This window comes from Zonotrichia leucophrys, chromosome 2 (assembly GCF_028769735.1).
Source record: "Zonotrichia leucophrys gambelii isolate GWCS_2022_RI chromosome 2, RI_Zleu_2.0, whole genome shotgun sequence".
NCBI lineage: Eukaryota > Metazoa > Chordata > Aves > Passeriformes > Passerellidae > Zonotrichia > Zonotrichia leucophrys.
The window spans coordinates 130,136,970-130,164,592 of NC_088171.1; the positions used below are offsets into that span (position 1 = coordinate 130,136,970).

The window sequence follows — 27,623 nt, forward strand, 5'->3', positions numbered from 1 at the left end:
TTGTGGATGCCCCATCCCTGAAAGTGCTCACAGCCAGGCTGGAATGGGCTCTGAGCAACCTGGTCTAGTGAAAAGTGTCCCTGCCCATGGGAGGGGGGTTGGAAATAGATGATCTTTAAGGTCACACACAGACCCCTCTATGAAACAGCACACTATTTTAATGCCACACATTTATCTTAAATATAATAACAGAAAAAATAATAAATTTAAAGGTAAACATTTTAAAAAATCTAATGCAAGATGATAACTTGTAAGGAGGCCAACATACTCCTGTTCTACTTTAAATATTTAACTGTTCTTTTCAGGTTGAAATCTACATTACACTAATTTCCTATTTTCTTACAAGTCACTTATGGACAGATTATTGAGTTTCAACATGTGTTACAAAATTCTGTGAAGGTATATAATCTGTCTTACTACACAAGCAAAAGCCATCTTTCACATTTAAATATCTGAAATAGTGATTCACATGAATGTCAGTAGATGGCTATCCACTTGAAAATGAGAATATGATTAGCAACAATATCAACAACAATTTTAAGATATTTTGAACACTGCTTTCTAAAAGTATTTTACTCTGTCTTACCTAAAGATCTGTATCTTACTGTATCTGACATAAGTAAATACTTTTAAAAAGATGAATTCATAAAATTTACTACTATGAAAGATTTACTACTATGTTTCCAAAGAGGAACATTATTATAATAATAATTAATACTATTAAAAAAATCAATAACTAAAATAACTGAAAATCTAAACTTCTAAAACCAGGAGGATTTCATCAATACAAAAAATTTTCATTGTTACTCTAAAACTGTGTTTTAGTGCTTTACTTATGAAAAAGTTCCCCTCATGTATTCAATTTGCCTTCCTGTTATAAGTGTTTAGATTTTTGGAAGACCACTTAGCAGTCCAGAAGTTCTGACCATAACAACATATGTTGTCCAACTATATTGACCTCATTTTAGCCTATCACTACAGGCTGGAACTTCGAGATTTTATAGATGAATTGTCAAATATTAAGCTAGATGTGCACAGAATGTCACAACTCACTATAAGCACTTCTCTAAACATTTCAGTTTTCCTCAAACTGAGTTTCTAACAATTTACTTTCTCCTTAGTTTTACATAAAAGGCATACACAAATAGGACAGAGGTCTTCCTCTTCAAAAGGTGTCAAAACAGAGAAGACAAGGGGCAACAAGTACAAGTTGCACTGGGAGAGATTTAATATCAATATAAGGAAGTTTTTGCAGTAACAACAACCATTAACTGGAACAGCCTCCTTAGAGATGTGCAGCCTTTCAGGAGCAAAGGAGCAGGGTGTTAGATAATGTTATCTTGGGTCCCTCTGTCATGCAAATTTGGACCACGTGATCATTCAAGGTCATTTCCAACCTAGCCTTCCAGGCTTTATGATTCTGTGATTCTACTTTAACATCTTCAATAAATACTAACTCACAGATCTCTGTCTGATTAATTTGTACTCTTAAGAATACATGATGCAATTCAATACCTTACTTAATTGCATGTGTGTACTTATTCAACAGAAGTTCAAAGGAATTATTTAATTCTTTACATAGATAAATCCATTTATGGATTACTTAGTTATTTATAATGACTGAGCTACATAATGTTTCTAAATAAAAGTACTGTAAAAGCATTCCTACAAACTAAAATTACCTCAGAGATGCAGCAAAACTCTGTAAACACATGGAAAGACCTGATTGTGGGATAGTGTATAAGCTATTTTTACAGTATGTTGACATCTTGAGGTCAGTAAGTATCTGAGGAGGCTGAAATATTCCCAAATGGCACTAAGATAATGGTCCCTTTTTGTCCTCTTTTAGTCTTTCATGTAATACGAAAACTATATCAGTGAGCACACAGCTTTCTTAAAAGTGACAACACATACTTGTGGAAAAGCCTTTAACTTATATCTTCTTTAGAATGATCAAAAAAATGGCTATCAGGAAAAGCACAGTTGACTAAATATAATTTCTGAGAGATGGTAAGATGTCTGACTGTCCCTGAAGTCTTGTTTGAAGACAGAAGCAATTAAGAGACTTTCACAGTACAAGTCCATACAATTTATTTACCTCTACAGGGGAAGAAGCAAAGAAGGTGACTTTAAGTGATGAAAAAAACTTTGAAATGATCTCTTTAAGAGGGAGTCTTGACATGGGAGATGGCAATGGCTCCATTAGAGAATCAAAAATATCAAGATTGTGAGAACTTCTGTTTGGCATTATTCCCAGAGCGGAAGCCACACACAAATAAATTCCTTACCATAGGCTTTATCCCAAGCAGGGGAATTCTTTTCCCTCACTAGGCTCTTTCCTTCAAATCTGGATCTGACAAAACTCAAATAGCAATACCTTTCATAAATGGTTTAAATTACATCATCAGTTTAAAAGAAACTAAAAACTTCTATTAAATGTATCTTCTATCTGTCACTATGATTAGCAAATAAGATCATTCCTACTGAAAGTTATTAAAAAACCACATATACCTTTCTCTCTTTCTTTCAAACTTTTTTTCCTTTTCATTTGGCAGGATCTCTAACATGTTTTTCAATACTAAAAACTACAATTTTATTTTCATTGCCATGAATTAAGGTAAAATACAGAAAGGAGAAGAGTCCAATATAAGTTGCAGATCAAAGGGAGAAGAAACACAATGTTATAAATCCAAACAAATTTCAGATTGCAGGAGCAGGACTAGCTCTTGAATGTGATTTCCACTTAATTTCTCATACCCTTTAAGTTGTTTATATTTCAGCAGTAAGAGAGAAAACAGAATAATTTTCTCAGAAAATGCTGTCACAAAAGCAATGGAACAATTGCTGCATCTCCCTCTCTTCATCTTAGAATCAATACACAAAACAGCAAGAATTCTTTCTAAATAATATAGTTTAAGAATACAACAATGAACTAACTGTACACCAATGCCCTGGTTTTGTCTGGGATAGACTTAATTTTCTTCATAGTAGTTGGCATGTGCTGTTCTGAATTTATGCTGAAAACTGTGGATAATATGGGTATGTTCTAGTTATTGCTGAACAGTACTCAAAGTGTTTCCTGCTGCTCACACTGCTCCACTAGCAAGTAAACTGGGGGCACAGGAGGAGCTGGTAAGGGAGACAGCCTGGTCAGCTGACCTCAAAAAACCAAAGAAACCAACCAAAAAGAAAGGCTGGAACACCTGCCTACTGACAGGAAGCAGCAAATCAATCTGTTATTTTGCTTTGCTTGCACCTGCAACTTTATCTTTTAAGCTGCCTTTATCTCACTCCTAAGCTTTCTCACTTTTGACCTCCTGATTTTCTTCTCCATTCCACCAGGGTGGAGGAGTGAGTGGCTGCGTTCAGCCAGAACTGCTGGCTGGGGTTAAACCACAAATACTGGCATTTCCATGGAATCCAAAACTTAGTTGTGAGACTAGCTCTTACAGAAATCATTAAAATAAACCTGGAACCCAAGGCTCAAGATAGCTCAGAATATTTGCCTCACCTATTTCCAGTATACAATTTTTCATACATATATATATACACACACATATATATGGAACAAGATTTTTACATCAGGATTTATTCAGAACACTGCTGCAAGTCCATTTACCATTTATTCTCATTATTTCTAAGGGCTCAGTTAAAAAAAGCTAAAACACAATAAAAAATATTCAAGATAAGCAACTTGTTTTCACTTGCTAGGTCCTTTTCAGCTTATCTCCTCCTTTCATTTCTTGATCAACTGCAGAATGTTAAAAGTTGACCCTTCCCTCAAGCTGGTGTAAAACTCAAAGCCCTATCAAATATTAGCTTTTCAAAAAAGAACTACTGTATTTTTCTCAACCTTTACAATTTTTTTCTTCAAATCTCTACAAAATCCTTGCTACAATTCCTAAGTCACAACAGAACACAGAGCTGTTGCCTGTCAGGATGGCCATTAAAGCCTCATTATTTTCTTTTGACAGTTTGCTCTACTTATGTATTTCTTTTCTCATTTTACATTGAATCATAGAATATCTCAAGTTGGGAGGGACCTATAAAGATCAAGAAGTGCAACTCCCTGCTCCTTGCAGGACTACCTAAGATTAAAAGCATCCAGAACTCTGAGAGGCTTAGTACCATGACCACTTTCCTGTGCAGCTTGTTCCAGAGACCAACCACTCAGTGAAGAACATTTAGTTAAACATCCAGTCTGAATGTTACATTTCAAGACCTTGGTGGGATGAAACATTTTTCCTAACCTGCCTCTTGGAATTCCTAACCTGCCTCTTCTGTCTTGGAATTTCCAATTTCCTGTCACTTCCTGTTGTGTCAAGATCATTGGCTACAAAATAATTTGAATAACAAAACCAATGAAGGAAAAAAATTATTTTAGTTTCAAATATACAAAACATCACAGAACTAGCACTTTGATGATAATTTCCATGTTGATTTCCATGGGGCCAACCTTGTAAGTAGTATTTCTAGACATTAATAACATATAACAACATTCTGCAAAAAAGCAGTGCGAAATCAGAAGTTTTCAAACTAAAATGAAGACAAATTTCATGACAGAAATGGAAACTAAAGAGTAAGGTTTTTGAGTTTATCACGTTACCTTCTTCCAGGATGGGTCTCAGCACAACAAATGGGATTTCTTGCAATGGTTCCATGTGTTTGTGTCCAGCACTCATAATCTTTATCTGGGGCAAGCAGACAACAAGGGTGCCAGGCATACTGGCCTGCCCATGGTACCAGTTCCGCACAGTCCCAGGAATGTCACCTGACACAATAGTACTGGGAGAAGGCAGGCTGTCATTGGGAAGGAATACACAACAAGACTGCACTTCAAGCTGAAAAAACAAAGCAAAGACAGATTCTCAGAAACAGATTATTTTCCCCCTCACTGTGTATTCATATTAGTACAAAATCTGAAGTTATTCATCCATCACAGTTACTGAAAACAGTCTTACCTTCTAATTGAATTAAGAGAAAAGATGACGCAAAATGCTGGGAAATAATATATGCTAATAAATTATGATTATGGAAGGGCAGAAAGCAGAAGGATGTTTTTTCTGTGTAAATTCATCAGAAAAGTGTTGCCATATGAAGTGAAAATACATATATCTACATTTCAACAGCTTTGTACAAGTGCAATTGAGTCAGAGAACGTTCTGAATGAGAAAGCCCTCCACTTTTTACCAATCATTAGCTTTGTTAGCAATAGCTAAGTCTCTAGAACTAGCCAACATTTTATATGCTGTTACTTTCTATAAAGAACTGATTCAGGGAAAATTCTGCCTCTGCTTAATAAGCAACATAATGAGCATGTACAAAGAAGGTAATCATTAGAAAAACTATGAAAAACACAAACTTTAGAGAAAAAACTGACTGACTTTTAAACAAAATGGAGAGGTGTATACATTAAACAAAGAGAAGAAGATAATAATAAATTGATACTTTTATCCCCTTTTCAATGCAATTCAGAAGCAGTACATATGGTTTCATAGGAAATAACATTTTTTGTTCTTTATTTTCAGCGCCCTGGAACATGTCTGACCATTTTGCCATCTTCTTAGGAGCTTCTAGTGAGGTAGAGTGAGCCCAGACCAAGAACTTGACTCATCATAACTTCTTAACTCAGAGGTGATGTAAGCTGGGGACTGTTAGTCCTCCTTGGCTCTTACAAATACCATTCTGGCACCTGGATATCAAAAGGCTCCAACAGCCTGCACACTCAAAAGCTTTGTTAAGCAAGTACAAGCTGTGATTCAGTTCCTTGCTTCACATTGCTAGGAAAAACCTAGCACGCAAATTGCTGGACAATATGTTATTTGTAGCTGTGATAAAAACATTTGTTTCCTGCAAACTTAGGTAACACTCTTTTGGTTTGACATTGTTAAAGACAGCACAGCTTAAAAGCAAAAACCAAGATTTGTACTTCATACTCTCCCCTGAAGGATTTTAGGTCTTTAGGACCACAATAGTGATTTGTAATAGAGCAGGAATTCCACAGCACTGTAAGTACTTTGCCAGCCTAGTGAGTACACAGATATTCATCTTTATTTCAGCATTTTTGTACTCTTTTGCTTAGACAAACTGACAAGAATTCACTGCAGAAAAATATAAGTAGAATTCTGCAAAAATAAATACATTGGTTCATGAAGTTTGTGTTTGTTTCTGGATTTAGAACTGTTTGAGTTGTAAAATGAAGCTAATTACATCTTTGATAAGTAGTTTATTGATCCAAGGTTGCTGAGTGTACTTTATTTATACTGAATGAAAAGCTTGGGTGTATTGTTACAGATGTAACAGATTTGGATTTTTTTTAATGGTAAATTAGTCTCTATGTCAATCTGCAAAGATTTTTACAGTGACAAAGATCATGTTCTGGTCTATTAGTAATAGGCTGTAGGTCAAATCATTGTGGGATAATGATAAATAGATGACAAAAGCACTTATGAGCAGTATAACTGTTGTTTTATCCATGCATTTGCTGAGTAAACAGTTTATTAAAAAATCACCCATTCTTCATATATACACACACACACATTTATATATATACACACACATCTATGACGATTAACATCAAATGCTGCCTGGATATACAAACCATGTGGTAATAATCCAGAAATTCCACCAACTTGAAGAGATACTATACTCCATCACATTGCCAGCAGCAGGATCTATAGGGCATGTTTTACAAAGCACTCTCAAGAACAGATCTCAATACTCAGTAGAGTTTTTGCACTTCATTTACAGGTTAATACAGTTTTGTACTAAAGAAAAGTTCTTCTGATCACATTTGGTTTATTTTACTTTGCTGTATCGAGAATACCGAAGTAGAATCACACGAGTTTCACCCCTTTAAATTCCTGATGGAAATTCCTTTTTTACAAAAGCAGCTCTTTGCTACTCATTTCAAACAACTGAATGGGAGTTGGACCATGAATTTTGGTAGGCTTTAAATGGTATCATCAGGCCTCCACATGTGTGATGCATACACTGAGCCCCCTTAACCAGACCAGCAGTAGCTCAGTACAAGCTCCAAATGAGGTAAAAACCTGAGCTGTAGCCAGGTCAAGAACTCCAGGAAACCCACAAAGAGCAGAGTGACCCAATGAGCATAATGCCTGATCGTGTGAATAACACTTGAATGTGTTTTTTCCAAGACTCAGTTATCAAGGAACAAAGAAAGCTGTGAGTACAAGGAGTCTCTTGCACAGCCTTCCCACTGCATGCAGTTTGACTACAAGCCAACAACAGCCTAAGTGAACTGCCTTGGAGCTCTCCCTGCCAGGATGCCTGCACAGCAGGGATCTCCCCTTGAGCTGGGACACCTTTCAAGGCTCTTCGGAGAGGCAGAGGCCTTTCTACTAACAACAGATCTCTGGCTGAGTTCAATTCAAACTTTCCCTAAAGTGCAACTGGTCTGCACACCAGTGACTCTCCCCTTGAGCTGGGACACCTCCCAGTGTTTGGGATTCCTTATGTGAGATTGAGTATTCTTTCTGTAACCCAAGACAGAGAGATCCCTTGCCTGCAATAGATCTGATAAGCTGCTGATAGCATGGTAAATTAATACTACCGAAATCCATGTAGGTAATTCCTTTAGACAGACTGTTGTCAAAGTCTGAGACTAAGACTGGACCTAAGCTTCATCAGGAGTTCAGAAAGCAAGGGGATCCACTCTGTATTTCATGACTCAATGAAAGGACTTTCTTACTCTTTGTATTTCTTCTCTTAGATATAAACTGTTGTCCAGATCAGATCCAGCTGCACCTAAGCCACAGCAGAGATCTGGCAAGCAAGGAAGTCCAGTCTGAACTTCCTGACTCCGACTGAGCGCTTGGGTTCCCTTACCCTTTTCCATCTTTGGCCTCCATGTCAATAATGCCAGATTTATTCAAATTCTATTTTCCCTTTTATATTTCGACCATTAGTAAATGATCAAGTGAATCTTGCTATTGATCTTCCCCAAGTTACACCTTTATGAATTCATATTAAAATCTCCTTTGCTAATGCCTTTGATGATGATTATTTAAGTTACTCTAAATCACTCATTCATGACAAATTGGTGCAGTCAGCAGGATCCTAAATCTGGATTCGCTAAAAAATTGACAACATGTAATACTACAGAATTGCTTGCAGATATAGTTGGCTTACCTGCATTTCATTTAAAGTTTTATATGATTAACAAATTTTGCAAAACATTACTGCAAGATTTCAAAGTCCAATACAATGAATGTATGGCAAAAGCCCACATTTTAGAGCAAATTATGCCATGATTATAATCACACAAGAAATTACCAATTTGAATGCAAAAGGCTCAATAAGTGCAAAACTGAGCTGCACCTGTTGAACTTCTCGGAGGCAGATTCACAACGATCAACTTCGATGGAATTTGTGTACATTTAACTCGCAGAATCTGGAAATTTGCCTACTCACAAGTTCCAGTGAAGGAATGGAAGGGTACACTTAAAATGATAGAATTATATGCTGGACAAAAGTGAGAATGTGTGCTACAGATTGCTTCACCAATCGGAAAGTGTTTCAAAATATATGTAATCCAAATTCTTAAAATTAAACTACATCAATAGCATATATTAAAGCTATCATATAAATCTTTTTACACTTTTTAAATAACTGTTAAACTGTGTGCCTAAAATTGTGAATTTAATGTAAGATGTGACTGATTTATGTAACTGAATATAAATCTGCAGCAGTAAATCTTGCATTAATGTAAGGATCTGACAATCCAAGGGAAAGAAAATGAAGTAATCTGCCAGTAAGAAGTCCTCAAGCTGGGGGTCAGATCCTGTTCATGGAAACCATCTGGTTGGGACCCTCCAAGCCACACCAAACACAAATGATCTTTTAAAAAAATATCCTATTCATTAATGCTTCGCAGCTGCACTGAGTGTTACTTCATTTTTCCATGGCAACATCCTTTCTGTTTCAAGGATCTGATTTCAGTTTTGGTAGCAACATGTTCGTTTGCCAATACTGAACACATTCATGTGTTAAAGAGAACGAATTATTACATTCTTGAAACAGGATCACCCCTTATTTTCATTTCTATTATGTCAAGGCCTATACATGCTAAATAATGTACACAAATGATAAACCAATGAAGCAAGTAGTATTTTCCCTTCTACTTCTAAAACTTTAAGTAAAGCCTAACTCTACACTCTACACTTTTACAAAAATGTAAGCCTCAAAATGCCCAACAACTCTTGCATAAAAAGAAGAGTATTAAGTTACTGGAGTATTTTTAATTCTTATTTTATAAAAAGGAATGTTGTTCACTAGAGAGAAGAGTGAAATAAATACTGCTGAAAAATTAGGTCTTCCTAACTAAGGAGGGCAGGTTGGAGGGAAGAAAAAAAGCCAGTGACTGCCCAAAAGTGCTATGAAGAGGGACAAGTTGTTCAAGTCTTTTCAGCCTTTCATGATAGTGATAACATAAGATTCCCTTTCATAACCCACATTTAACAGCTACATAATTCAATTAGAAGTACTGGAGATTTTCTACAAGGCGACATTTGCATGAGCATGTCTCTCCAGGGAAGTTGCCTTTCTCTGAATTAGTCATCAACCCTCATAGGCTCAGCAGCAAGGCAATGTGTTTTTCTGGGTACAGAACAACATCTTGCAACGACTCCCCAGGCTGCAAAGAATCACTGCTTACACACCTGGTGTGAGGGTCCTGGCGCACTCAGTATTGTAAGACTGTAGCCCAGCCTCCAACACCCAAATCTGTTCTACCATTCAGACCATTTGCTGCTGAGCCAGACATGCAGTGTTACAACTGAATCTGTTACAACTGAACAGAAATTCTTGGTTTGAAGGTAGACAAAAGTAAAAATGCTATAAATGGAAAGCAGAACACATAAGAAAAAGAACTAAGAGAGCAGGCTACCTATATATAAAAATGACCCTAATAAGGATCAGATATATTTTCTTTGACCAATTAAAACACAGTGTCATTGTGTTTCACAGTATTCCTGTTCTTTCCCAAGAAAACTTTCAAAACATTTTAAAAGGTTTTATTTAGTTACCGAAAGCACACATTTTTGTTGGCTTGTGGTAAGTAACCAACTTATGAAATAATCCTATCTCATAATTGCCAAAAAACTGCTGAGAGCTGTAACTGCTAAATTTCAAGTCACAGAATCTCTTCCTGATCTCTGGATAACAACACAATTCAAAGAACAGGAACACTTATCAAATTTGTCCTCCCCTTTCTTGCCTTTCATTGTTTTACTTTGTCAAAAATTTTTACAAGTTATACGCATTAAAGAAAATAAAATTTTCAGTAGTTTCAGGAAAAGGATTAATTTTTTTCAAATAAATTCAAGGATATTTAAAGACATGTGACATACCTAAGTTTTATATGTAACAATTACATTATTATGTAGTTGGCACTTGTTGCAACATTACTCATTAATTAATTTATTTTTAATACAGATCCTTCATTGTTCTCAATGGAATTCAGCATTAACAGCCAATTAAAAATAATTGTGTTTATACTGCTTCACAATTTTAGCAACTATTAGTATGAAGAACATGTGAAAAATGAGTATTACCTTCCTACACACAGTAACTGCCAAAAAGACTTCAAGGCATATAAAATCCTACAACAACTAAATAATAAACCAACTTTTTATAATTAAATATGCAAGTCTTTTCACTTAAATACCACTACTCCAATGCATAAAACCTTCATGCAATATTCTATCAGAAGCAAGCCAGGGCTAGGGCTAAGCAAGTACCAGCTTTGGATCCAAAATAAACTTTCCAGTTACTTTGGTTCAAAACACATTTACTTACTCTAACTTCCACTAAAAGAATAATCCTTTGATGATTTTAAGTTATGAAGTTCAGTTTTATCTGACGACAACTACAGACTTTTCTGTTCTAAAATCATGTAACTAAAAGCTCCAGGAACATGAAAATTAGCTTTAGAAAAAAAGCCACAGAGCCTAAATGCTCCAGCATTTAACCAGACAAATTATTCTAGAAATATCCCTTTTTCATGCCAAATAATAATACAGAAAATCTGTAAAAACTTATCATTTAAATATAATTATACATGTTTAATAAAATGAACATTATGTATAATAAAATAAATATACTTGAATTGCAATACAGAGTCATGATACTCACTTTCTTACCCTTTATATATTGCCTTGCATAAATTTCCCATTTGGGCAGGTATTGAAAGAAACAAGCTATATATATGGCGTTTGTGCTGAAAACCATAATAAATTAGACATAGGAACTACTAATAGTAATAAAAAGAACAGCAAACATGTCTATAAATCCTTCATATTTCACAAGAAATAACTATTGCATATTTGTGTGGAAGCACGTTCTCGAACTTTCCTGCAGTGCTTCCTTGGAGTCTGTTGAAATGTTTCCCTGATAACATGTAATAAACTCCTGGGAAGGTACTGGCAAATACCTTACAAAGTACAGTTACAGAATAAGGATGAAACAAAGGGTGTAAGCTACTGTATGAATTCAAAGGGCTGTTTAATTTCAACATAGATAAAACCAAAAAATATCATTTCATAGTCGTAATGCTGAAAATAGAAACGATGACTTTCTATTTACAGAAACCTGTACAAAGCAAGTAAATCTAGAACCTCAAGCACCAGAAAAAGTACCCAGTACAAAAAATCCTCTGCCAGTATGAGCCCTATTCTGTATGTTAGCTAAGAGAAATAAGGTATTTAGGAATTACTCTCTGAGACAACCCCTGCCTATCACTGCCATCAGTCTTCATCTCCACAGAAAGAAACAATACCTTATTTTCCTATCTAGTAACACACAAACTTTATGGTTGGTGCTTTACTCATTCCTCAAAACAAATTCAATTTGCTGGTTGCTCACAAAAACATGTGCCATGAAAAATGTGGGAGCAGAGTATTGCAGTCCTGATTCAGCTTTCCCCTTTTATAAAGTACCCAGCTCTGCCTCTTTGCCATTATTATATTATTACTTTTATTATGAGTCAAACCGTAAGCTGCATTTACATACAGTCTCACTGTGCTAAGTACCAGCCAGACACATAACAAAAATACACTGCTTCCTTCAAATAGATAACAAATTCTCTCTCTTATGTACACATTTTAATTTACAGTGGTGAGAACATTAGAAAGAAAGGAAAAGAAGCAAAATACTCATAAAATAATGATTAAAGAGAAAGCTGAAAATGAAATAGATTTAATGGAAAACATCTCAACTTCACTGTGTTCTGCAATCAGGTGACAAGTCTCAAGTTCTTGCTCAGGCAAAACCTGAACTTTTAAACTTTATAAAACTGTGAATTTTAAGTACTTCTTACATGAAAAAGGAGTGACACAGACACACATTCTGGGATAAGTCTGCGTATTATCAAATATGCTGCTTGGTAGGAGGAAGGAACAAGTATTTAACAATTACTTTCTGTAATAATGACAAAAAAACTTGCCAAAAGTTGTAATTAAGACTTTTCTTTGGCAGGTTTTTTTTGGTGACATTTTAAATTAAAAAAAAAAAAGAGTAGCTACTGTATCTTGAAAATACTGATCTCATAAAATGAATGTATAGTTCAAGAGGCACAGGTCATAATAATTCCACACTAGAATAATTTCTCAATAAGCACTTGATAAGTACTGGGAACAATTCAGTCATAATTCTAGCACTTCTAAAGCCATCTAATATTTGTTCCTGCAATCTCAACATTGGAGTCCTAATATGGCATCTATAATTCTACACAAAAACTGTGCTTTTACTGATCAGCTACTACAATCTAGGGCAGTATAAACCAACATTATTCAATCCCAGCTGCCATCTCCTTGTCCTTCATGGAAAAGCAGGCAAGTAAGCTGCTGAGACTTCACTGTGTAACAACAGCAATTGTATCATACACTTTAGGAAAATATTTATCTTACACACTTTCCTGAAATAGTTTTAGAAAAAAAGCATTCTGCAAATCTAACTGCAGTGTTTATGATGCAGAAAAGTGTGACAAGCAATTTTTATTAATATAATTTTTGAAGGATCTTTCCCTTTAAATACAAAACAGCATTTCAAAACCTAATATTTTAAAACCAAAGCATTCTTTGCTTAATTTACCCAAAATCTTACTTTATTTTTCATTCTCTCAGACTTTGAAACTACTGAAATAAGACAATAAAACTTGGGAGCTCCTTTAAAACCTCTCTAATAAAAAGCACTAGGATGCATAAAAAGTATCATAAAGTCTGGAAACACAAAGGGGTTTTTTCACTTCCTTTTCATCTTACCTGAAGTGTAAGGCACTTAACTGCATTCCACACTATTCCAATAAATTCTTTCATCCTTTCCTCAGGACTTCTGCAGTTTTCAGATGAGTTCAGCACAGTTTTCACAGGGAGTGACAAAGGACGAGATTCTAACGCAAACAAAAAAACTCAGTTACAAAAAGAAATCCAAGTAAGTAATATACTTACTGATAGCAAAGAAAAACAACTACTGTACATTCAGAAAGTCTTTCTCTCACTGTGTATATCTCACTAGGCACAGAATAATTATGCTCACTAGGCACATAATAATAATGTGTCTGTATTAGATTTAAACTTGTCAATACAACAGCACCAGTAAAGCCTTGTGAGAAATACAACACAAGAAAATTAAATGTTCCAACTTCTTCAACATGAACTGCTAAGAAAATATTATGAAAAATGTTTGACTTAAACAAATTAAGACAGTTTTCAAAGTGTGATAACCTATTTGATGATGCAATTGAAATTCAAGAGGTTTTCACATACATTGCTGACGGTGTCATCTAAAGGTATCACCTTTCTAAAATTGTAAGAAATGACAGACCACATTAAATAACAGCCTTTAATTCATTTTCTTTGAAAAAACCCCTTTAAAAAATTGAGTATGCATCAAAAAAAGGTATAGAAATTAAACTATTTTCTTACTTTGTCAAATTTTAAGGCAATAAAGTATGAAATATTTCAGCAAAATTCATTGTTTTCTAATAAAAAGAGACATTTCCTTAAACTGCTATTTAAAAACATGAACATGAGAAGATTTTAGAAATGTTAAATTAAATAAGCACATTAGAACTTCAAAACCGGACTGTGAGTGATGCATAGTTCCTTCTGACATGTTTTACAGAATATCCACCTCACTGTGTATTGGGATACCCATAGAACAACTGGCAGCTTATTTGGCATTTCTAGTGTTGGCCTACATGTTGTTGAGCTGATTAAACTGCAGAAATAAATGACAAAGCCTTCATGACTTAAATTTAAACTAAATTGAAATCAGTGTGTGACAATTTATGTCTACTAATTTTACAGCTAGGAGAAATCTGTGGCATGAAAATCACAGAAGAATTCTTAAAACAAAATTATGTTATCAATTGATCTAAGGAAACCAAAAATACCTGGTCCTTGATATCCTTGATATGCATCACTGGTTCTTCAGTAATGCAATGAAACACGGGAAGATTTAAAACTGAAACATCTAAGTGGTGAATTTTTGCCAAGAGAATGCAATGTTAATATCACTGGATGAATTAATCTGTGACATTTTCCCCATCAAAGCTAGCGTTCACTAACATTATCAGAAAAAAATCCCTCAACAAATAGCATTTTTAATCATCTTAAAGAGAAATGGTCACTTCATTGAACGGATGGAGAATCCAAAGATTCAGAAAGAGAGGTGGTCGAAAGAATGAAAGAAGATTTTTATGGCTGCAGGATAATTAGTCCCCTCAGAGATTCCTGGCTCCAATTATGGATATGTTAGAAGGATATGGAATGAAAACAGGATTGTGAGAGTGTAAAAAGCACAACATTTCAGGACTGTTTGTTGTCAGCTGTTCTGGAGAGACAAACATGTAAATTGTCCATCTGGAGAAGCAGCATGCAATAGCTGTTTTATAACTCCTCACATGGACAGCTTCATGCCATGAAGATGCCCTCCATCCCCATTACAAATGGATTAAGTTAAAACTAAGAGATTAATTAGTCAAGGAAGAGCTGTTCTCCTTTAACTTATTGCCCCACCTCAATTCACACCATCTTCTGTGCAGTCCTCTGTGCAGTCAGGCCCTACACTACACATACACTACAAAGTAAGAATCAGGAACACTTGAGTACCAAGAAATATTAAAACAGGAGCCATTGAAGCACAGAACTCTGGAACATAAGTGTGGGTAAGGGTGAGAACGGCACACAAATCACTGTAAGACTCCAGGAATTTCACAGATAGGATGCTTCAGGTCAGGATGAGTAGGTAAACACTATGTAAACCTACATATTCTACAATGCATTCAGCAGGGACTGTCAACATCCTACATCACTTCACAAGTGCATTCCTCATGAGTAGGATTTAAAGCTAGATTTTGTTCCCATCTCCCATATTTTATTTGTAGGAAAACAAATAAAAACTGCTAATTCTCTCTCAATTAGCAGACAACAATCTGTGAATTTAAAATAAGATTAGCAGATTGAAGTACCTCCTGTTTTTCTTCATTTATGTGTCATTAAAATCTGCAAAATTCCAGGAATATCCATGATAAAACCAGCTTTGCTATAATCCCTCAAGTTCAACCAAGAGATAAAAAAACCCAAAAGTCTCAAAACCCAACAGAAAGATAAGGAACCATTCAACCATAAACCATGGAAAATAGAACAGGAATAAAAAGTATATTGGGGTAGAAAGAAGAAACAAGAAAAGAAGTAACTCCTGAAGAGAAAATAAGACAGTAGTACTGGTTTTTTTTCCTGCACTGTAAATCCCAGAATTTTGCCTGAAAGGATGCAGGGAAAGAAGTGTCGAATTCCCTGTCAGGCAAGGAGATCAGGAGATGATATTTGCTAAGACACTGTCAGGTGTGGCTACCATGTGTGTTTGGCCAATCTTCTAGAGCAGACATGTAAACTGGATCAGCCTCATCTGTTCTCAGTATGAAGGTAATTACTAAATTACTAAAATAATTATGCCACTTAGCTACTACTGAACTGAAAACCCTGAAACCTTTCCTGACAATGTAATCAGTATTGTGTTCAACCCAGGTGTCAGCAATAGCTAGACAGAAAATATGATTTGTATGAAACACTTCCAAATTGATGAGGGGACAAAAAAAACTCCAACAAAGTGGAAACTGCTTTAGGTTATACCAGTTGAATAAGAAAAACCCAAAAAAACGGTGCACAGGAACATAAAATGCTCTTATTCTTATCTTTTAGTCCCTTACTGTTTAATTGGTGCTTTTGCACACATACACCACATCAATGACACATAAGGCACCACACGTACCAATTTCAGAACACACCGGTAATGAACAGACTTTAAAAAAAAAACAGACTCATCAAAGGAGTATTTTTTGTAACTCATTTAACAATTTCTGGTTAAAGTACAGAGGGAATTCCAAGTTCTGCAAAATTAATCATTAAAGTACTCACTTTGTAGGAGATGCCACCAAGCAAGACTCTTAGGAATAAATTCCAGTTAAAAGTGTCTTTTTTATTTAGACAAATGTCTCTTTCTTTGTGTTTTTTTAGCCTACTAGGAATGAGTGTTTTCAGAACTTTGATCCAGAAAATACATAAGTTTTAAAAATAAAAAGAACTTTTGTGTAAATAATACTACTCTGTGCTATTAATATTCAGTGACTTAAGAAATAGAAAAGGGAAAGGAGAATTTCTGAGGTATGATTTGTAACAAATGGACATTTCTTCAAATAATTCAATGCAGAAAAAAACAGCGACTTGCACTACTGGGCTGAAGAATATTGATAATCTGTAGGCACTGATGGACTCATGCTTTCCTCTTTCCTTACAGCTAGCAATTAAACTAAAGGGAAATACCTCATTCCTGATTTCTGTGTGGCACAAACCTACCAGGTCTCAATCTCTCTGGCACAACTCCTTTTGGACTCCTTTTCCTGTCCCACTGTGCCTCAGATCCCTCATGCATGAAGAAGGCAGCAGCTTCTTTCTGGCTGGAAAAGGTCATCCTGCTGCAGGCAAATCCACAATTTCCCTGATGCCCAAAAGCTCAGAGCACTCCTCCTTCAGGACAGGCCCACAGCCAGCCAGGCAGGACCCTCCTCTGTTCTTGGAATCCTGGATGCTGAGAATTTTAAACTTTCTATGCTTAGAAAGGCACAGACCCACAAGAGAACACTGCAATTGACCTGAGGCTGTGGAGAAGGCTTTAAAAATTGATTGATAGCACTGGGATTATGGGTCTGTAGTTGGTTAGAAGAGTGTAATATAACAGGGTGGAAAACTTAGAGTTTGGGGTTTTAGAATATAGAAATAAATATGAAACAAGATGGAGGTTTTAGGGTGGAGGCAAGTTGTTCTTTTTTACCTTCTTCCTTCTTCTTCATAGGTTTGGGTGATGTTTTGTAATTGGACAGAAAAGTCTGCATTGCAGGCTTTGAGGGATCAGTTATTGGGTTAAAAGGGAAAAAAATCAAGGTGTCCTTTACTTAATTGGATAGTTTAAAAGACCTTGTAAAGAGAGATGGTTAGCCATTTTGTGCCTTGCTAATGAAAAGCTGCAGAACTCATGGCTGTGAGGCTGCTTCACTGACAAGAAATAATAAACACCTGAGTCCAAACATGAACTACCATCTCAAGTGCCTTCAATCCCGACCTCGAGAACCCACACACAGTCACATCTCATGGTCCTACTCAGAATGTGTCTGTGCCATGAGCTCACCAGGCTGAGCAAGCTTTCCTTCCATCACATCACCTGCCATAAGCTGAGGAAAATGCTGTTACAGACTGACCACAGTTACCAAGAGCCATGGCAGCAAAACACATTGAAAGAAAAAAGCAACCAGAGGAAAATGTTCTCCTACCACATCGCTCTTGTTTCTAGGGAGATTTTTCCTCTACCAAAATTGGAAGTGGTCTGCATGGAGTCAGAGCACTCATTGGGATTTCTTTTAACAGGTATTCGGTTTCATGAGTTAGATATGTCTTTCCATGAAAAAATAAACTCAAAAATACAAAGGTGTTTGCATCAAATACAACACCCTAAGGAACTGATCAAGGGTTCTAAAGGATTAGAAATAAGATCAAAATGCCGTGGAGGAGAAAATTCAAACATTAAACAACCCCCAAAAAATCAAAATGGCCTACACACACATACACACACACACATTTATTTATTTATTTTAATTAAACAGAAGATTAATTGTTTTCTGTATATATAAAAAAATCCCCCTAATTACCCCCTAATTAAACCCCAAACAGCCATCACCTTTTAAAACCTGCAATTTTCTGTAAATCAGCAGGTTTTTGTTTTGTGTATAATAGTACTTAGAAGTAAAAATTCAATGAAACTTATTACATAAAAGCTTGTTTGTCCATAGGTTTGCCTTCCATTTTCTCTCACAAGTCTCTATATTTTCATACTTGCAACACAACAGAACTAAGCATATGTGGTTCTAAAGATATTTGAAGGCATTACAAATCATCTAATCTTTTCTATAAATATGTATGACAGCCAAAGAAATTCTGTTCCCAATATAATACACATCTATTAAACAATTCTGTTCTGTGATTTAATATGAAATGATTTTACAAATACAAGGAACTGCAAAAGTACAAAGGAATTCTTTTTAAAATACTTTCTGTCTTAATGCACCATTTTTCCCACCATTCAATTTCAAAGTTAATCAAAGCAGCAGCTCACTGAAACCATGCAGAGAAGCTCAAATCTGCATTTATCAATGTTTTCCGAACCATCAGTGCCCTTCAAAAGTCTTTCACTGATATTCACGTTTTATTGTGAGGTGTCGTAAGACAAATTATTCCCCACACTCCCTTTCCTGGATGAATGATACTTGAATTGTTCATTTTCTAAGAATAGACTATGTTAATTACTTTTTGAAATTTACACTCTCCATCAAAATGTTTGAGAATGAAAGCAGTACTTAAATGACAACAGGAAGTCCTTTTAAGCTTATTAAAATATGCAATATATTTGCCAGCATACCGAATAGTCTTTGCATAAATAATTTCTTTGCTAGCTTTTGAGCACTTTTGCATTCCACTTTATTAACAGTGCAGATAATACATTACTTTTAACAAGATAATAAATGAGCAACACAGTCCCTGACAGCTCATGAGAGTAAGTTCCTTATTTTCAGGGAAATGGCAGCAGAGAGGTGTAGTGACTAAATTTGTGTGCTCACCCAGTGACTTAACAGCAGACTAAGTGTTAAAACACAGAGGCTTTTAACATATGTCAATAAACAAAGACAAATGTGATATTAATGTTGTGCAACAAGAAAGGATCTTTCTGTGTGAAAGTGTATGTTGGCTAGGGAATGCCTATGGTCAGCATTTTCTCCCACCAAATTCCGAATGATTGCTGCACTACTTCTGGCAAAAAATACCTATTTAGTTCTGGGAACAAAAATAAAAAAGGACTCACACTTTTGTACAAATCAAAACCAGCCATTCAGAGGCCAAACTGAGCTACTAGATTAGTAATTACAAAAATGTGATGTTTGTGTGTTCATATCTGCAGTCCATGCCTGAATTTATCTTAGTATCGCTTTCCATTCCAAATACAATTTATACTATGAAGTAAGAATTTCAGCTTTTGGATCTGCAGTAAGTTCTGATAAATGTGGAATTCTGCCTAGTACTCTGCCTTTTTAAAAATACATATAAAGTTCCTTAATTCTTTAAATATAACCTGAAAATAGATAACAAAACATTTGTTCTCTCTCAACACTGAATTTCTTCATACAGAAAGAATGTTTGATATACTACACTGGCTTTGAGTTACTAATGTTTCTGAAATTCACATAGTGAACTGAAGAAATCATGCCACCATAACAAAAATGTTAAACATTTCACTAGCTGACAAAACTCAGAAAAATTCTTTTTGATAGATATTTGACTGTCCAGACACTTAAAACTTTCTATAAATCCCCTGTTTCTGGACACCTTCCTTTTAAATAATCCAAGAACTAAAGCACATTTATAAAAATCAAAGTATTTTCAGGCACCCTAGGTAAATGTGCATCAGATTTAAATTCCTGATTTTTTTATTCCTTCAAGTATTTTACTTAATTTATTTAGCATCTATTTAATTTCATTCATCTTCCCAAATTAATCATCAGGCATACATTTCATAGCAGGCATGAATAAACGATAACCATTCAGTTCATTGAGCAGAAATAGTGACCTACTAAATCAAATACTTCAGATAATCCATTGATTTCTCACCAGCCAGACCTCTCTCAGATTTGCCAGGTTTTTGCATTCCAACAACTCATTTTAGCAGGACTCTAACTATGCATTCTAGTCAGACTTTAAGAAAAACAAAAATCAGTAACTGCATCCAGTTTTGTTACGTACAGCTCCTATTCTGCTACACTGAAACGTTTTGGTAGAAACTTAATTGATTTAAAATAAAACTTCAAATATAAATATCACTTTATCTGGCATCACCTGGTCTAAATAAAATAGAGATGTGTTTAAATTTAAAGCCTTGTCCTTTCTTCAGTTTTATATAGAAGTATTTAAGAGTGGTTCAGAAATATCTCATGTATACTTTGAAAGAATTTTAAGAATTCCTTCTGTAAAGCTTTCAAAATTCAATTACTAACACTTCCGATAAACCCCAAGAAATTCCAGTTATAGTAAATATCTAACAAGCAATGCAAGTTTTATTATATCTACACTATCAAATGTTAAAAAGTGATTGAAAGAAAAGATGGGAATCTTTCTTTGCCTAGTTTCCTATGGAAAGAAGGCTTATGCAAGCCTATATTCCTTGCATGTGTGTTCAATTCATTTGCTTATCTTGTAACTTCGTAGGCACTTGCTGGTCAAATTCAAAAGGGTAACTGTTTCAAAGGTACTACGTTTCTACAAGTTCTGGAAAAATAAGTAAGCAAGGTAAACCAGGAAGGAATTGGTAAAATCCTTATTAGAATTCAGGTGATTTGTACAGAACAGAAAACATAAAGTCTATCTCACACAAGAGTTCTCAATTTTCTATTTATTACACCATCCTCCATCTACTTGAAATAAAAATAGTAAACTAGGTGCAACAGCATTTATAAAGCTTACAAACTAATTATTTCTCTTCAAGAACATAATTCCAAAGATCAATATACCAGTGTTTCAAAACACAAGAGATTTTTCCAAAATGCAATGCTTTTATGTCCTTTATTTCTCTCCATATGCACATACTCCTACACAACACACCTACACTTCCTGCAGAATGAAACAAGGCTGGATTCTCTTTTCAGCTTTGAACTTGGAACTGATACTGAATTTGTAGTGAAACTAAAAGATCAGTTTGCCATGTGAAGTGCAGACTTGGTTTATGAAAAATGTTGCCCCAAACCCACCGCTGCTTAATTCTCTTTTGCAAATGCTCTTCCAATCTGTCCACCAGACAGGTGAAAAGCTGGTGCTAGACACAGCAATGAAAAACATCTGCCTGCTTTTGCAGGCCTGATGTACACTCATGACAGGGTTGAAATGCAGTGACCACCTGTACCATGAGCAAATAACTCACTGCTGCTTAATAGGGATCAGTAAAACTTTTTTTACAAGTCTATGTTCAGTCATGGGACAAGGCATTCAGTTATCAGCTGCTTTCCTAGCAGGTTATGGAGCTTACTCCAACCAGAAAGTTCATGTCTTCTTAGAAGATACATTAAATTCCACTCAATTTACCTACCTATTCTCTGACTATAAGAAAAGACAACTTTCAGGATTCTGAGTGACAAAAAATTAATAACCTTAATTAATAACCTTTTCAGCCTCTCTAAAGTAGCTTCTTCCATTTAAGTCCCTCTTCATACTAAGAGCATGTATGAAGCTACTTTCCCAGTGTTACTGAAAAATTAGATGCCATAGTCACTGGATTACACCTCATAAGACAGTGTTACATTTGTGTCTGTGAGATCAGGGTTACTTCCAAACTGATAAATGTCAAACAGTGTCAGATCTAGTGAAATTATATTTCACTGCCATGGCTAAAAAAAAAGACCTCACCAGAAGGCAGTAAAAAATCTAAACCACAAAGCCCCACACCCAATTTCATCTTTGGTCATGGAAAATGCTGTATATTCCAAACACAGTGAAAATAATTATAATAATTTTATAAATATGAAAGAAAATTACAGATTATTTTAGTAATGAACAAGCACACATCTTGAATGTGAAAACAGACATTTGGGCTTAAATCATTACTCAATAGCGCGCCCAAGACAGCTTTCAAAGATTGTCCTATTCATCTACTGCAGTCCATACTATCTTCCTGCAGAAGTATGTTACATATATTAAAAAATTACACACAAATTCAGCATTTTGCCTCGATCCAGACATGAGAACTCTGCCTCTGTGCACTGCTACAGGTCTGTGAATCACTGAACAAACATGGAACTGCTGAATTGCTGAGAATGGGAGAAGTGGGTGGACAGAAAAACAGACATAACCTTTTTTTCAATAGTCTTTATCCCCTTCCTTGTTCACAGACACATCATATCAGATTTAAATCGCATAGTCTATTATCTTACTCTGGTTGTGAAGCCTCTGTGGTTACGGAGATTTATAAATACCTACAATTTGGGACTTCAGAACAGAAATCCTGGATTTTCAGAGACAGATACCATATAGATAACAGTTTTGCTCTTTTCCCATGCTTCATTTTTGGCAAGGTGTCAGTAGCCATTAACTAATAAACTGATCTCAATGTTTGAAATAATTTTACAGCTGTGATTACAAACTGCATTGATTTACTACATAGGGTTGGTTCCTAACAGTTCTCAAGGGAGTGACTGCTGAGATCATGCTAGATTTGAAAAGAATTAATTCAAAATCACCTCCTGAACAGCATGATTTTAAGATAGAATCTCTTTCAATGTGCAAAGACCATGCACATGTGCATATTATCAATATAAGGTCTCAGTTTTCTCAAAACTTAGAACATGTCTAGCTATAGCCTTGATGATTAATAAATATGAGGTATAGGAGGCTCACTGCCTCTTCACCTGAAATATTTTTGTAGAATTGATAACATTGGATGTCCTAGATCAATAATCAGTGTGGCATTCCTGCTATAAAAAGGTGACAGAAATAATGAAAGAAACCTCAGACAGAAAGCAGGTGAAAGTAAAAGAGAGGAAATAAAGTAAAATATGGTGGAAGCGAGGGACCTAGAAAAATTGGAAAGAATCATCATCACAGGCACTCCATATTTAGTTTAATGAATTATGGTCACTCACTCATCATCTTCCAACACAATAAACTGCTGTAAAGAAACAAATTTTCAAAGAAAGAATCCACTGAAACTTCTCTGAGAATGAGATTTCACCTTTCAAATTTGCATCCATCCAACCTTTTCTAACCTCTGTAACTGGGGGCTTTGCAATCAGAGACCTTTTATTTTGGTGACACAAAATATGTGTTAACTTCTACTGTCCCCTGAATTTTCCACTACAAAGCCAATTTTGACAAACCTGGCATGAGAAAACTCTAAAGGAAAAGACTCCAACATCACATGAAATTTCAGGAGACTGAAATTGCATGGCACTGCAGCACGACATGACTCTTTTTAAATAAGGGAAATCTGTGTGGCCCACTGAAGCAGAGAGCATCTCTTCAATTAATTTTGTTACTATAGAAGGCATTTGCTCTTTGACATTAATTTTATATTTTTACTCACACTTTTTGCATATAAATATCAACTATTTCAACTATATTATACCCACCATTTTTTCTCCAGAGTATAACAAATACATAAACATTTTAAAACACAAGTGTGCTGGTTTAGGCAGGGGTAGAGTTAATTTTCTTCACAGTGGATAGTACAGGGCTGTGTTTTGAATTTGTGCTGAACACAGACAGGGTTGATAACATAGAGATGTTTTTGCCATTGCTGAGCAGAGCTTACACAGAGCCAAGGCCTTTTCTGCTTCTCCTACTGCCACTCTGGGGAGGAAGTTCAGGGTGCATGGGAGGCTGGGAGGAGACAGAGCCAGGACAGGTGACCCAAACTGAGCAAAAGGATATTCCAGACCACGTGGCATCATGCTCAGTAAGTAAAGCTGGGAGAAGGAGGAAGAGGGGACATGTGGAGTGATGGAGTTCCCCTTCCCAGGTAACTGTTACACCTGAGGGGGCCCTGCTGTCCTGAAGATGGCTGAACACCTCCCTGCCCATGGGAAACACTGAATTAATTCCTTGTTTTGCTGTGCCTGTGTGCATGACTTTTGGTTTTCTTATTAAATTCTCTTTATCTCAACCCATGAGTTTTCCAGTTTTTACCCTTCCAAGTCTCTCCACTGTCCTTACTGGGGAAGTGAGTGAGTGGCTGCTTTGCTGGCTGGGGCTAAACCATGACAACAGGCTGTCCTTCAACCCAGTGGTGTCAGGCACACTGCCTCTTAAAAATAAAGCCAGTAGACCATCTGATATGTATATGTAGCTTCACTTGAAAAAAATACTAGTATTTTTTAACAAACTTTTAACAGCTGAAAATAAATGAAACCAAGTTCAATAGTCTCTTCCTTAGAAGAGAGCCTTTAAATCAAAAGAAGAAAATTCTTAGTCAGTGTTATCTCTTGAGAGAATTGGCACCGTTACCTCTCATTTCATAGTACTGAACTCCATGCTGCAAAATTGTTTATAGAGAAGCCAAATATCTACTTGATTTCAAAAAATCCTCAGCATCTAGGCTAAACTTATTGGATAAACTGAATGACTAAAGTAAGTGGCAGATAACAAATGAAATCTACAAGTGAACTATCCATTTTTTGCAGCAATGTGTAACTGAAAACACATTTTGGTATTGACTTCGAACTAAAAAGCTGGAAGAAGCTGAGATGCACAAAAACCCCACTTTTGCTTTTATGACTTTTTTTATACTTTATAATTTCATTATTTCTCAGACACACAACTCTCCCCCCCAAAAGCAAAACTGGCATCCATGGCATTTCTGGATTTTGAACAATAATGTTTTCATTTAGTAGAATATTCTGGTGTGATCAGAAAAGATAACACTCAAAGTGAAGACTAACTGAAGAACTAAAAGGGCTACTGTGCTGAGCAGGTACCAGACTGGGACACCAGTTTTCAAAATCCAAATACAAAGCTATTTCTGTGAACTACACGCCTACTTTTTATAAACTGGCTAAATAAATTAAGAAAAAGTAATCTAGAATCTATTCATGCAAATAGTTGGATTTGAATGTCAAATATTCAAAATAATGAAAGTTTTTCTAGTGAAATAGACCTTTGTGCTTTGCAGGCACAGGTAGAACTAATATCAAGAAGAAACAAATCCTACCATTTATGATGCTGATAAAGCAGAACAGATGACACATACAGTTAAAAGAAGAAAATACTTGGTACAGCCATTTCATCACAGGCAAAAATAAAGGAAATTCATAAATGAATTGTAAAAATAAATGGATAAATGGTAAAAATGAAGGATATTTATGAATTAAATGGAAGGCCTCAAAATTAATCTGCTGTCTTACTACCAGTGATAACATGACAACATCACTACTATTAGTATGATAACATCACTACTATTCAGTAAACAGATTTTATGGGTTAGTGCCTTTTAATCACAAAATAGCATTTAACTACCATTAATGAACAAGACTGTGATCTTAGTTTCAGCAGATAACATCTTTAAGTGCTTCATAATAATCTGGAAATAGACATCAATGCAAAGGAAAAGAGAATTTGTTCAGAGTATTTCAGAATGATCACTACAAGTCTCAGCTGGACAGTAATTTTTTTGGATTATCACCTACTTTACTTCTTGCAGACAGTACAATATGAATAAATACACAACAAATTCCAAGAAAACCATATTATCTTGATCAGTGGTAATGAAGTTTCACTTTAGACTCTTAAGTGGACAGAAAATAGTCCTAAAAAAAAGAATTTCTTGAACTCCATAGGCAGAAATGCCAAAAAAATGCACTTTCTATGGGGAGTGATTTTGAAAACAGTAAATTTTAACTGTTTATGCACAAATCTTGACTTTCACAGATGTCAGACTTTAAGCAAAGTAAATAGACTGATTGAAATCAGAGATTAATCACAGTCTGAAATCTGACAAAATTATGGACTAAATATCAAGGTGAACAGCAGATATTCTACTGAAAGCAGATCTTCTTTATCTCATTTTACAAAATATGTTATATTAGACTATCAGGGCCCCAAAGACAGCACTAAACAAAAATGAGAATAAAAATAAACATGATAATAAAAATAAAAAAACCCCATTTGACTATTTTCAATTTTAGAAGTTTTAATTTTTCTAAAGCTGAAAAGTTGTTTCATAGTACTTGCACGGCTGATGCTGGTCTGTTGTGGTGCCACACTACCAAGGGAAGTTGCAAATGCAAAATGGATAGTTTCAATAAATGATATATATACCTGTTACTGTTTTTGTTTTGACAGGACTGCTGGCATACTCAGAGGCTTGATTTGACTGCTGCCTTGCCAAAGGTGCACTTCCAACTGATGCTTCATCCTCTTTCTTTCGAGTTACTGACACACCAAGTGGAACAGCTCCTACAGGCTGCTAGAAAAAGAAGTACCTTGTGAACCACTAAAAGGTAAAACACATTAACATAGAATTATGGCATTGTCATGAGAAACATGTTTTAAACTAACATTTGGAAATGTACAGAAGACAACTTGACACGCTGATTGGAGCACAAATATTTTGAAAACAAATGGAAATTAAATGCCAGATGCAGATTTGAACTTGTAATTCTTTATTTCAGTCCTGTTAGTCTGAGGAAAAGCTCTATGAAAACAAAAAAGGGAAATAAAACTAACTTTAGAATACCATGGTTGTTAGCCAACCAAAAACAATAGGAATAAACCTGGCTGATGAACAAAGTAAAATAATTATCTAAATGTTTAATGGAAACTGAAAAATTTTATCCAGATACGAAGATCCAAAGACACTTATTAACCTTCTTTAAATTCCAAAATATAGGATGTATTTATATTTCTCCATTATTGTGCTTCTTCCTAACATTTTAAACACAAGATTTAACTGCTACTGATTGTGAACTGTTGTGATTTTTAAGCATAACAATAAATAAGAACTTGTTCAAAATGTGAAACTGCTGACATATACAAAACTACAAAAGTGTAGGCATTGAAATTAAGTTTGAAGGACTGCATCCTTATTTTAAGATTAGACAAGAGCGATGTGTATTAATCTACATGGATTCTGGAACAAATGAATGGTCTATTGGCTTTGTTGTTACTTTTTTATTAATGCACGCAAGAATAGACAAAATTATTAAAAACAATTTGATCCTCAATGTTGCTATACAGTTGGCCCTTAACATTTTGCTGTAACATCAGCTGCTATGTAAACTGCAGATGCATCCCAGTTGACAAAAGCAGAATAGTTCTACCACTGATTTTGCAGACGGTTATCATTTAAAGATGACAAAGTTCTTTTCTAAAGATCAGACATTAGGATTACACGCATCTTAATTTTTGTGTAATTCAATTTTGTTCAAATTGGAGTGAAAATGTAATCCATATAGCTGTGTAATGAGAAACCTCACACATTGCATTAGGAATCTCTGTGGGAAACAAATTCGTGTGAGG

The 27,623-nt window shown here is 35.3% G+C and overlaps 1 protein-coding gene across 5 annotated transcripts in view; it reads right to left on the reverse strand.

The window, feature by feature from the left end:
- VPS13B (vacuolar protein sorting 13 homolog B) overlaps nucleotides 1–27,623 on the reverse strand; it is a 433,030-nt gene that overhangs the window by 202,250 nt on the left and 203,157 nt on the right. For 4 of the 5 annotated variants that reach the window (XM_064706432.1, XM_064706433.1, XM_064706436.1 and 1 more), the window contains exons 21-23: nucleotides 26,424–26,571; nucleotides 13,284–13,411; nucleotides 4,607–4,841 (exon numbers count right to left, since the gene is read on the reverse strand). In XM_064706432.1, coding sequence (XP_064562502.1) covers nucleotides 4,607–4,841; nucleotides 13,284–13,411; nucleotides 26,424–26,571 — 511 coding nt within the window. The remainder of the gene's footprint in view (nucleotides 1–4,606; nucleotides 4,842–13,283; nucleotides 13,412–26,423; nucleotides 26,572–27,623) is intronic. The other variant, XM_064706435.1, reaches the window with a different exon arrangement.